The sequence below is a fragment of the Felis catus genome, chromosome C1 (genome assembly GCF_018350175.1).
Source record: "Felis catus isolate Fca126 chromosome C1, F.catus_Fca126_mat1.0, whole genome shotgun sequence".
NCBI classification, from domain to species: Eukaryota; Metazoa; Chordata; class Mammalia; order Carnivora; family Felidae; genus Felis; species Felis catus.
Genome location: NC_058375.1, coordinates 199,537,879 through 199,551,129, shown reverse-complemented (window position 1 = coordinate 199,551,129; position 13,251 = coordinate 199,537,879). Strand labels below are relative to the sequence as shown.

The 13,251-nt window shown below is 34.6% G+C and overlaps 1 protein-coding gene across 3 annotated transcripts in view; it reads left to right on the top strand.

The window, feature by feature from the left end:
- The window catches only part of ABCA12 (ATP binding cassette subfamily A member 12), a 286,404-nt gene that overhangs the window by 179,103 nt on the left and 94,050 nt on the right, over window positions 1-13,251 (top strand). For all 3 annotated transcript variants that reach the window (XM_019838640.2, XM_045034452.1, XM_019838638.2), the window contains 4 exons: window positions 810-901; window positions 4,041-4,138; window positions 7,263-7,448; window positions 9,103-9,281. In XM_019838640.2, the coding sequence (XP_019694199.2) occupies window positions 810-901; window positions 4,041-4,138; window positions 7,263-7,448; window positions 9,103-9,281 (555 nt within the window). The remainder of the gene's footprint in view (window positions 1-809; window positions 902-4,040; window positions 4,139-7,262; window positions 7,449-9,102; window positions 9,282-13,251) is intronic.

Below are 13,251 nucleotides of genomic sequence, written 5' to 3'. Positions count from 1 at the left end.
TGAATTTTTAAAAAGAAGGTTCCTAAAGGTCCAGTAATGTTTCCTTCCCAAAGCTACTGTGACCATGATAATGCAGGGATTCCTGGCACCACAATGCTATGTTGCCGCGTTGATGCATCCAGTACAATAAAAAATCTACTTACATCATCATACATTCCTTTAACACCTGGTGCCACCTGTAATGGCAACAGCCACAGAGCTTGGCACAGACTAGACACTCAATAAAGGTGTGTTCTTTTCTTTCTTCCTTGAATCTGTCTTGTAAAGACATATTTTCTTTCTTTTCTTTTCTTATCTTTTCTTTTTTCTCTTCTTTCAAGGTTAACAAATAAGCATACCTTTGTTTCAGTCCCTGAAGCACAAGCATCCTTGAGCTCTCATCTTTATGGAATCCCTCATCTTTTTAAATGAAATGTATATATATATATGATATTATATATCATATATAGATGATATATATCATATAGATGAGATATATATATACCATCTATATGATATATATATATATCATAATTATTTCCAATATTTAACCCTAATGTCTTTTAAAAATAATTTCCTTTTTACAAGATAAAAGTAAAAATAACTAAACATCATCCAGGCCATTTTGTCTGAATAAAAATTTACCTTGTAGGAGAGTGACTATATTCATTGGTGTGTGGTTAGGTGAGTTCTTCCATTACAATCCTAGAAAGTAAATTAAAAATTTGAAAGTCCTTGGAGAGCACTGGTATCTGCCACATAATACATTGCTGTAACTAACTGAAATTAATGTGGGTGAAGTTATAGAGTTCTTGCTTTTTCTTCTCTAGTGAAATTCTGAGAAAGTCATCCAACCTGGAGAAGGACAGCAATTTATCACTCCAGAGCACCAAAGTTCCAGAAAGAAGGCACACATCACCGGGTAAGCTATTCTCTTCTCTCGAGTTTAGAGCAGGCCTTTTGGAACAGCCAGCAAGGTCTAATCTTTGAAAGGGTTATACTTTTAACTTTTCAAACAGAGATGGAATGCCTAGAATATTCCTCAGAGAATATTCCTAAATGTTCCTTAAGGTTGCCTGAGTGTGGCAGTGCAATTATGCAAAGTTCTTGAGATAATTGGAAATTAAGTTCTTACTAAAATACTTTCTAGGAGCAAGAGCCTAGATGGTGCTAAATATGATGTTGAGAATTGCTCACTTTCCCAGAATTGGCTAGGGACTGTAGTTGTCTGCAATTAGATGATGCTGGGATGGTTAGAAAGCCCAGTAATAAAAAATTACCATTTGCAACAACATGGGTGGACCTAGAAGGTATAATGCTAAGTGAAATAAGTCAGTCAGAGAAAGACACATGCCAAATAATTTCACTCCTGTATGGAATTTAAGAAACAAAACAAGTGAGCAAATAAGGAAAAAGGAGACAACCAGAAACCTTTCTTAAATACAGAGAACAAACTGGTGGTTGCCAGAGGGTGGTGAGTGGGGGAAGGGGTGAAATAGATAAAGATCACTTACCTGATGAGCACTGAGTAATGTATGTAAGTATTGAATCACTCTATTGTACACCTGAAACTAATATAATACTCTATGTTAATTTCATTTCAATTTAAAATAAAGAAAAAATTATTGGATGAAGTCTTGGAAATTTGCCCAAACTGTTCATTTCACAGATGAGGAATATGAGACCCGACCAAGTTCTATGCCCTGTCTTTGCCCATCCAGCAGACCTGCTACTAGAGCAGCAGTCAAGCCAGGACTCTTTCCACTCCACCCTTGTTTCTCCCCAGCAGTGCTCAGTATCAGTCTTTCAGCGGGACTGTGTGCTTCCTTTACAGCTGCGCCAGGGGCCCTCCCAGTTTAGTGTGCAGAAAACCTTCTGGCTGAACTACCTGAGCCTTACACCAAGTAATTCTGATGCAGATTGCCTTAAGAAACTCACTAGAAGCCATAAATCGCTGATAAACTCTCAAAAAAGCAGGACTATTTTATATTCGTTTGACAAATATTTATAGGATGCCCACTATCATGTAAGCTCGGTCCTATGTCCTGGGGATGTATTAGTGAACAAAACAAATATTCCTGTATGTTTGGAACATGATGGGTGCTCTGAAAAAAAAAAAGTACCTTTAAAAATGCCATGGAATATTTAAGATTCTATAACATTGTGTAAATTGGTACAGCCACTGTGGAAAACAGTACGGAGGTTCCTTAAAAAATTAAAAACAGAAATACCACATTATCCTATAATTCCGCTACTGGGTATTTACTCAAATAAAATGATATGCTAATTTGAAAAGATATATGCACCCCTGTGTTTATTGCAGCACTATTTACAATAGCCAAGACATGGGAACAACCAAAGTGTTCAGTAGATACATGAATAAAGATATGGTGTACGCACACACACACATGCACGCACACACACAGATATATATACACACTGGAATATTATGCTACCATAAAAAAGGATAAGTAAGATCTTTCCATTTGCAATAACATGGCTGGACATAGAGGGTATTATGCTAGGTGAAATAAGCCAGACTGAGAGAGATAAATACCATAAGATTTCACTCATAAGTGGAACCTAAAAAACAAAACAAAATAAAACTAATGAATAAACAGACAAAAAGAACTAAACCGATAAAGATAGGTCACCAGACAGATTGCCAGAGGGAAGGGGGAGGGAGGACAGGCAAAATGAGTGAAAGGGAGTGAGAGATACAGGCTTTCAGTTATGGAATAAACAAGTCACAGGAATAAAGGACACAGAACAGGAAATAGGGAATAAAGTCAATGATGTTGTAATAGTGTCATATGGTAACAGGCAATAACTACACTTGTGAGCATAGTATACCATATGGATTTGTTGAATCACTATGTTGTAGACCTAAAACTAATATAACCTTCTGTGTCAACTACCCCCCCAAAACAAACCAAACCAAAACAAAACAAAACAAAACAAAAAAACTATGGCATTAAATAACATTCCAATACAAGTTGATGAACCAAATGAAAAAGGTCCTGTTGTGTTAATGTAGGAGGAATACGATGGTGAGTGGTTCTGAGGAGTTAATGTTCTATCGTGAATGATCTGAGGGTATTTGGCTGAGTAGCTTAAAGCACAGTAGAAATAAGATTATAGTGTTGTGGTCTAGTAGGCTTTGCTTTGCTCAGTAGCCACAGATTATGTCTCTTACCCTCTCCACTTATCTCACAAATGTATCACCTGATCCAGAGGAATCAGTTGGTAAATTCTTCAGCCCCACAGGCATTATAATAAAATGTAGGCCCTACTGATGATAGATCACTGGATTTTTGAATACTAAGATTCTTTGCTGTGAGGATAACTAACTGTCTCTGTCTAAAACGTATAAAAGGTAACATACTGGCTTACTGAACATCCATGCTATGGGGATGAACATAATCTTCTAGCTAATGCTCCTAACCCAGAACACCCCACCACATCATAAATAGTACTAGATGAGGCTACTTTGAGAATTGCTTAATTAGAGTATACTGTAGTCTGGACTAATTGCTTCATCCCATTTATTTGATCTGAAATATCTTTCAGAAAACACTTTGGGGAGGAAGGAATTTATGATCCTAAGCAGATTTTAGCCTCCCAATTGAATAATTAAAAAGAAAACCATTATCACCAGATGTGCATTGGCAGATCCTTTGAACAGATGTTAGATATGATGGATCTGTGGAGCTCGTGGAGACACCTCAAATCCTCCAGGCCTGCACAGAAATGATGTACTTTATTAGGCAATAATATTGGTGATGAAGTTTAATGACATAAACTGGAATGAAAGCAAATGACATCTAAGCTGATTGGAAAAAACCCAAGAGCAGACCAAAACCATCACAATTTTATGTGAAAAAAAATAATGATGAAATTTGCTGTTTTACCAGTTCAAAATTTTCGTGGAAGATGCATATTGAGCACATTCTTGCTTTGGGGTATATAAGGGCACAAGTGATATTTACGGATTCTTGTGTGAATCTGTCCATTTTTGTGTGTCTATTTTGAATGCTAATCTGTTCTTTTTTCTATTGCAGCCACAGTATTTCCCAGTACCAGTTCTAATTTGGAAAGTATGGGAACAGATACTTTCAATGGTAGTCAAATCCTTGCCCGAATCCTTGGTTTGGAAAAGGTAATTTCACTCAGTTTTGTAATGGACTGATAATAAATAGCAGTTAAACAAATACCTTAATAAAAGGAATTCCCAAACAGGAAGAGATTTGGGACACCCTCCCATTTGGAGTAATATCTCAGGGAAATCCTTTTCTTAGGAGCTCTTCCATAAAAAGCTTAATTCTCGGGGCGCTGAGTGGCTCAGTTGGTTAAGCATACGAATTCGGCTCAGGTCGTGATCTCACGATCTGTGGGTTTGAGCCCTGCATTGGGCTCTGTGCTGACAGCTCAGATCCTGGAGCCTGCTTCATATTCTGTGTCTCCTTCTCTCTCTGCCCCTCTCCCACTTGCACTCTCTCTCTCTTTGTCTCTCAAAAATAAATACACATTAAAAAAAAAAAAGATTAATTCTCAGACATTCTGAATTCTTTAAGGTCTTGGACATTTATTTACTTCCCTGTTAAGTCCCTTAATCAAACTTAAGATTTTCCTTTAGTTAGAGATAGGGTGGCATTGCATATGATCTAATTTTCTGAAACAGGGAAGAAAAAACCGAATATGAAAGCATATGAAGCTCTAACACTCATTAAACTTGCTGCCTCATCCATACTGATCATGCCTTTGGAAAATTTGAAGCTATGGAAAATATCTCCCTGAAGTAGCAAAGTCCTTTTGCTTAGTGTAGTTTGGAGAGCTGACATATCTATCCCTTTGTTCAGCAGTCATTTATTTTAAGATTTCAGATACAGGGGCGCCTGGGTGGCGCAGTCGGTTAAGCGTCCGACTTCAGCCAGGTCACAATCTCACGGTCCATGAGTTCGAGCCCCGCGTCAGGCTCTGGGCTGATGGCTCAGAGCCTGGAGCCTGTTTCCGATTCTGTGTCTCCCTCTCTCTCTGCCCCTCCCCCGTTCATGCTCTGTCTCTCTGTGTCCCAAAAATAAATAAACGTTGAAAAAAAAAATTAAAAAAAAAAGATTTCAGATACAAAAAAAATAAGCATAATTTCTATCAGAGGCGTAAACTGGCAACCTATGAGTTAAGTGTGTGTGTGTGTGTGTGTGTGTGCGCGCGCGTGTGTCTGCAGGTTTGTGTAGGGATATTAGGAAATTGAATTTGAACGCTTTTACACAGAACAGGTACTCTTCTGTTGACCACAGTCCCCACTTTTCCTTACTGTCTTTTATCCAGCCAGATTCATACATTTATTTGGCTAGCCCCTGTAGGCATTTGAGTCCTGCTTTATGTGCTCTTCAGACATCAAAAAGAGATCATTTTCAACATTTTCTAATAGACTTCTCTCTCTCTGTCTCTCTCTCACTGTCTCTGTCTCTGTCATACGCACATGTACACATATACATTTTAAATAATATATTCATATTTTACGTAGTAGATGTTTCTTCCATCTGGATGGAACATAGGATATAGGACATAACTTTGACTTTTATTCATATTCCAGTGATCATAACCTCTGCTGCTTAATATGTCTCTGTTAGTTACCCTTAAAAACATTCTGTATAAATGAGGCATCTCAATAAACTGGTTTATGTAAATAAGCCAAAGGTTTACAACACAAAAAGGGATTCCAAGAAAGGCGCTATTACCCATCAGGACAATTCTGCCAGTGTTGGCTGAAATACAAGACTTTCCCATTTGGTTCAGTCTAGATTTTGAAAGTCTAGTTTCAACAGTAATAATATTTGAGATACCTAAAGCACCCTATTTGGCATAAGAAGCCCCCAATATGCTCAGTTAATTCCAATGTAAACCCTCCCTAAATAGGGGAAAGTTATTTTATTCCATTTCTGTTTCTTCCATATTGGTTCCTAGAAGCAAATAGTCTTGCATTGGATCAGCTAAATTCTTTAATATATAGAATAAAAATGCTATCCTCAAAAATACCGCCTTATTGTGTTGAAACTCCAAAATTATTTTTCTCACATGGAATGAAATTTCAGAATTTTGTGAGGCAGCACAGAGTCATATATCCAGTGAAGATAAGTCAAAAATTGATTTTCTATGTATAGATACATATTTTTAGAGTAGTTGGAGCAAGGAAGGGATGTCAAAATCAGGATGATATGTTGATGCCTGTGTCAGCGATCTCTCTGATTCCTCTTTCTTTCTCTTTCCTGCTTTCTGCAACCCTTGCAAAAATGAGTAGAGAAATCATTTTGGAGTGAGTTTATGTGTAATGTTAAGAAAGAGATATGGATGAATGGCTCGAGGACTTGGCACTTATAGTATATCCTGGAATAAGTGGATCCTGTCTTGTTCCATTCACTTAGAAGTTGCGTCACTAGAAGGAAGAGTGTAGCTTCTGTGACATAATCTTAAGGGGACAATAAAGTTAATTGCCCCTCACCTAACTGGGTTCTAAGAATTAATTGTTAGGAAGGACCCATTAGATATTATAACTAATATAATTGGCTCTATAAAGACCTAAAAACCTAAAATGGTCAATGTGATCACTATTCTACCTACAATTAGTGCCCTGTCTGGTCTGTACTGTGAAATATATGAAGACTTAGAATGATTCCATTATAAAAATGCTTTCCACTTATTGCATCTGTTAATTATATACCTTTATGTGTTTTCATGCATATGTTTTCCTTTTCTCTTCATATGCATACTTCTTAAATGAAGTATTTCTTTCCATGTGAAATGTAATCCATGTTTGTCCACTTCACTAAAAACACTGTTTGTCTTGGACTCTGAAGCTGCCCCTTTTTGGAAGTCTTCCAGAGATCACAGCCACTTTCCCAGGAAGTGTCACAAAGAGTTAGGACACCTGAGTTTGCTGCTAAAAGCCCAGGAGAAACTCAGATTTTTACATCTGACGATTTTTGCGAGAAAAGACCTGGTGCATTTAGCTTCTCTGGTCAGAGACGGGAAATGAGTTCAGTTAAACAAGTCATATCTGAATCATGTAAATCACAACAGTGACAAGAATGGCCACATTCACACATTCTCTTGTAACTTGTAATAAATAAACCGAGTGTATTTTAGTGTTATTTGAATAGTATCTATAATGCAGGACCTTAAAATGGCTATTATGAAAACAAGTCCATTTCCTTGTAGACAAGAATATTTCATATCTGTATATACTGACATCATTATCCCACTCTTCTCTCACACATTTTTAGCTGTTAAAGCAAAATTCAACTTCAGAAGACATTCGGAGAGAACTGTGTGATAGCTATCCAGACTATATTGCCCATTATGCCTTCACTTGGACCACCCTAGGGAAAAACATTTTTAACAGATTTTGCCTATCCAATATGACCTTTTTAGAGTCTTCTCTTCATGAACTAACAAACCAGTTCTCTCAGGTGAGTGTAAACATTTTAATTTGATCAAGACCTCTTAAACAATGAAAGGACATGTATTGTTTCCATTCTTGTATCCACAAGTAATTCAATTTGAGTCAAAGAGCAAGTCCATAGCCCACATGGACTGGGAAATATTGACTTGAATATGTGCTCACCCTTAGCATGAATTCCTCACACAGAGACTCACACACAGTATCTCATTCTAAGTAATATCTGCTTTCCATTGAAATGTTCAGGATTGAAATGATTTCAATGTTGAACCAAAAATATTGCATTTTGGTTAACGTAGACACATCTTTGTAGGTGGCTTTCCTCTATGGTGAATGAAGATTGTTTTCTCTTGAGATATTTAAGTAAGATTACTCAGGATGTCATATAAGTTTAATAATTAAACTACTGGAGCCATATAACTCTCAGAAGTTAGAGTAATGGGTGATCTTTTTAATTTTTCTCATTAACATGAAGCCTACTTTGAAAAACTGATTTTTGATGAAACAATATATTCCTCTCCCCCAAAACATTGTACATTAGGGGTAAGGACTTTATACTGTAAAGTGGTAATGACCACTTTTATATGCTATTCTTACACTAACGATGTGCAAATTTAACAAAACCCCACATATGGTGAAAGATCTCAAAAATATTCAGAATTTTCTTGAAATTTCATAAGCAAGAATAAATGATACATGTCCACTTCTGATATTTTCCTCTTGGTTCTCTGAATTTTATTGTAATTTTTGTTAAGTTTAGAATGCTTGAACTATCTTTAGTAATCTGAGTTTTCCAAATGAACTGGATTAGAGACAGTGTTATAATAACCCCAATCCAGCTTAAAGCACTTAAAATGCTTTCTAAACAAATTCAGCAGTCATGTAGAGTAAAATGTGTGCTTAAGAATATATTGTTCAAAATCACATTCTCAGCATGAAAGAACTTCAATTATAACTGAACAAAAGCCTGACTTTACCAGTATGATTGAGTTTATTAAGAAAATTACTTTGGGTGGGAATATAATGAAAAAATACTTTACTTTGAAAGTACTACCTGGGTCCTATGATCCAGAGCAAGACCAAAGGTCATGGTTTTTGTTATTTGTTTGCTTGTAAGATGTGATTATTATATATATTCATTTACTATATAAATCATTTATTATACTAAAGTTCCTGATATGGCAACAGAACATTGGAAATATTTTATCCCATTAAGTATGTATGTATGTGTAATTATAATAGTAAATATATATAGTTTTAAGGGTTCTGTACCCAAATAATAGAAAGTCTACTAACGGATATAGAGAAGATAGATCTGTAACTTCTAAACCAGATACCCTTGGGAAAAACAAAAATATTACCTAGAACCTAATTTCATTGTAAGGAATTAAAAAGTGCAATTTAAAATATTTTATATAAATAGAAACATAGCTCTGTTAACCAAGCTTGAAATATGCTAATTTCTGGAGGCATAGGAAAAAAATCCAATTATGTTTAAGTATATTAGAAATGGTTATAATTTTTCAGAGTAAAGGATGATTTCATATTGTATGAAAATCAGAAAGAATTATGTGAAAATCTAAATTTTCAGTGTTTCCCAAAACAATAAGCCACGTGATTACAAATGCCGAACTCTCACTTTGCGCTGTTTGTTATTTTATAAGATATCAAGCGATCCCAACAACCAGAAGACAGTATTTCAGGAAATGGTCAAAGTGCTGTCCTTCTTCTCACAAGTGCAAGAGCAGACTGCTGTGTGGCAGCTCCTTTCTAGTTTTCCAAGTGTATTCCAGAATGAGACGACACTGAGCAATCTGCTTGATGTTCTTCGAAATGCAAACAGGTAAGAAAATATGAGAAGCAAGTGGGACATTACTATTCACAAAGAAGCCTTTATTTATTTATTTATTTTTTTGTAATGGTACCTGTAAGGATCACTGGTAGGTAAGTAGTTTAAACATGGAGCAGATAATCCTTCAACACCTTTTTGCAAATTTTATCAATGAAGATGAGGGTATTAGTTAAGCAAAGAAAAAAATAACCAGTGGGACTTCAGGGTTATCCAAGTACATGAAGAAGTGAGGAGGAACAGTAACTTAACAAATGTATTGTCAGTTGGTATTGCAGACCTTCTGAAAAAGAGGTGTGTAACAGGACCAGTCATAGATTAGAACATTGGCTCCGACTCATTCAGGGACAACCAGAATTCTGTGCATTTAGCATTTAAACTGCCCAAGAATAAACTATTCCATTGGGTTTTTGTTGATACCATCCAATGTAAAACAACCTGTTGGTGGAGTTTTGAATTGAGCTACCTCAATGGGGTTGGCTTCCCTCATGTGCGGCCAGCCTATACATGACCTTTCTAAACCTGTGTATTAGTTTGGCTTTATTTGACATATATGACACAAAGATTTGGAATTATTTTTGCAGGAGAAATCCCTTTAAATTTTTTTCTAATGTTTATTTTTGAGAGACAGAGCAATCGGGAGGGACAAAAAGAGAGAGAGAGGCAGACATAGAATCCGAAGCAGGCTCCAGGCTCTGAGCTGTCAGCACAGAGCCGGACATAGGGCTCAAACTTCCGAACCGTGAGATCATAACCCAAGCCGAAGTCAGATGCTTAACCGACTGAGCCACCCAGCTGCCCCCAGGAGAAATCCCTTTAAAAGTTATTTTCCTTATAAAAGAATTCAGAATATGCCAGCAGTTAGGATTTAATGGTCTTATATTTAAGTTTTGATTTTGACTCCTGTCTAGCTGATTTGGAAATGTGCATTAAAAAAACCCACAACATCAACAACCATCAATTATTGTGTGTCTATTACATACCAGACACTTTACTGAGCCCTTTATATATCCACATTACATCCTACAGCTAAACTAATATTTATTTTGTAAATGAGGTAACAGAGGGTCATAAAATTAAATATTTGATGATTATACAGCAATGAGGGTTTAAACCTTGGTTTTCTAACCCCAGAATGCAGGCTCCCTCTCTAATGTTATTAAGAGCATGATATATTCCATCTAAAATGTCTGAAGCACCAGAAGAGAGTGTTCTCATCTTCTTTGGAAAGTTTCCAAGATATTATGTTTGTTCAAAGACCTTATAATAAGCCCTTATGTTGGTACATTAATCTCATTTGATCCCACAACAATGCTTTGAGATTGAGACAACAGATAGCCCCATTTTGTAGAAGAGGAAACAAACCCTTTCAAATGACTTCCCCAAGTATCTAGAACTAGTAAGTGGCAAAGGCAGGACCTGAAGTCAAGGAATCTGAATCCAAGTCCTATGCTTTTTCCACCATAGCATGTCATAACTAAATTACAGAAGAGCAAGGTATTAAGAAGTTTCGTTCTCTAAATTGGTCTTCATTTTAGCACTTAGGGTAATTTTTATTTACCCAGGATTTTGGCACTTCATCCTCTTGCTCTTATTTATATTCTGTCTTAACAAGGAAACGGGTAAATCAGTTAAAGGAGAAAGAATCATTTGAATTATATAATGTAGCAATAAAAAGAGTCAAAATAGTTATCAGACCATAGTAAGACATCACTACACACTCACTAGAATGGGTAAAATTTTTAAAGATGGACAACCTCAATTGTTGGCAAGAATGTAGAACAAATAGAACTCTATGGAAAACAGTGTGATAACTTCTAATGAAGTTAATAGTAGGCCCATATGATGTAGCATTTTACTCTTGTATATTTACCCAAGAAAATGAAAACATGTCCACATGAAGACTTGTATGCTATGTTGATAGCAGATTTATTCATGATAACTAAAAATTGAGAGAAAAAACAAATATCCAAAAATAAAACAGCAAAAGAATTATAGTTTATTTACATATTGGAATTCTACTCAACAAGAAAAACAAATGATTACTGAATCACACAATAATATGGATACGTTTTATGACTATTATGCTGGCAAAAGAATCCAGATCCCTCCCCCTCAAAAAAAGAACACTTACTGGATGTGTAGATACTATATTATTCCATTTATATGAAGTTCTCAAATTGACAAAATTAATTTATAGTGTTAGAAATTAGATCAGTGGATCCCAGGACAACTATTGGGAGAATGAGACAACTTTTTGGGGATTATTGAAATGCTTTGTATCATATTAGCATGGTGGTTACATGAGTATATATATTTGTTAAAACTCACTGAATTATAACCTAAAATAGGTGCATCTTATTGTGTGTGAATTATACCTCAACAAAATTTGGTTAAGAAACAACAAATAAAAAACAAAGATCCCACAAAATAATATTTAGTAGAAAGTAGGAGATCCAAAAAAAACACTTTAGGATTATAAATAAATAAATAAATAAATAAATAAATAAATAAATAAATAAATAAATACTTTAGGCATTATTTTAGTGAAGTAAATTATATAGGATAAGCATTGCACTGTAGCTGTTTTAATTCTTTTAAAATTTAAAATATAATTATTGCATATTATAGCGTTATGCAATAGAACATGTTGTCCAGTAATGATTACAAATGTTGTAAACCAGTCTACATAATAATGAAAAAGAAAAGAGAAATAGCTAAAAGAAATAGCTTTATTTTAAAGTAGATGACATTTGACTTTAAGCAATTCTTTTTTAAAGAATATTTATTTAATTTGTTTTTTTATTATTGATTTATACACTAGTTTTTTTTCTAATATGATAGCCCTTGGCTATCTAATATGGCTTTCTAGTATGATAACCACATGAGGATTTTGACTAAAACTCTGAATTTTTAACTTTATTTAACGTTTAAACACTGATATTTGATTCAGTTAATGATAAACCTTTTAGTATGTTTGGAATAATGTTGATATGTGAACCTACATTTCATCTGTAGTTGAAATGAAATCTAAACACAGAATAAATATTTTCAATGAAAATTTAGTATCTGAATTGAGATGATCCGTAAGTATAAAATTCGTGGTGAATTTTGAAAACTTAGAACAATAAAAGACTTAAAATATTTCATTAACAATGTTCATATTGGTTGGCTATTGAAGTGATAATATTTTGGATGTATTGATTTAATAAAATAGTTTATTAAAATTAATTTCATCTATTTCTTTTAACTTTTTTAACATGACTACTATAAAGTTTAAATATGCGACTTGCATTATATTTCTGTTGGAGAGCCCTTTATAAACAATTTTTTAAAGTTAAATCTTCTTTATTATTTATTGTTATTAAACTGACAATGTCATTAAGAGTCATAATTTCCTCACCATAAATGGCTATATACCAAATTAGGGTCTCTAGTTTATCTTACTCTTGTTGATAAAGTAATAGGGATAAATGAACTTCACAAAAACTGTGAAGTCATTTCCTTCAACAACTTTTTCTTTTTTGAGTTGTAAATTGTTTTTAAACCATCACCAAAACCACATTACACAATACTAACGTTATGACATAAATTAGCAAAACTGAGAAATCTCAAAAAAGTCAAGAAGTATAAATGGAAAAAATATATGTGATTTTCACCATTTATGAGGAAGCTGTGCTGAAATCCAAATCATGAGAACTCTTAAAATTATCTTTAAGATAAGTTATCTTTTGATAACTTCCATTTTTCTATGGTAAAGAGCAGGGAAAAAAATCTATGAAGTAAAATAAAAATATTTTGATCAATGAAGGGTTCAAAGGATTCAGAGAGGATGAGGGCCAAGTGTCATTATTTTTAAGTTAAATGTCTTGTTAGAAAAAGATGAATTAAGTCTACTGACATTTTACTAATGATACTCACAACAATAATGTTGACAGCTTTAATGAGATTGCCAATTGTTCAG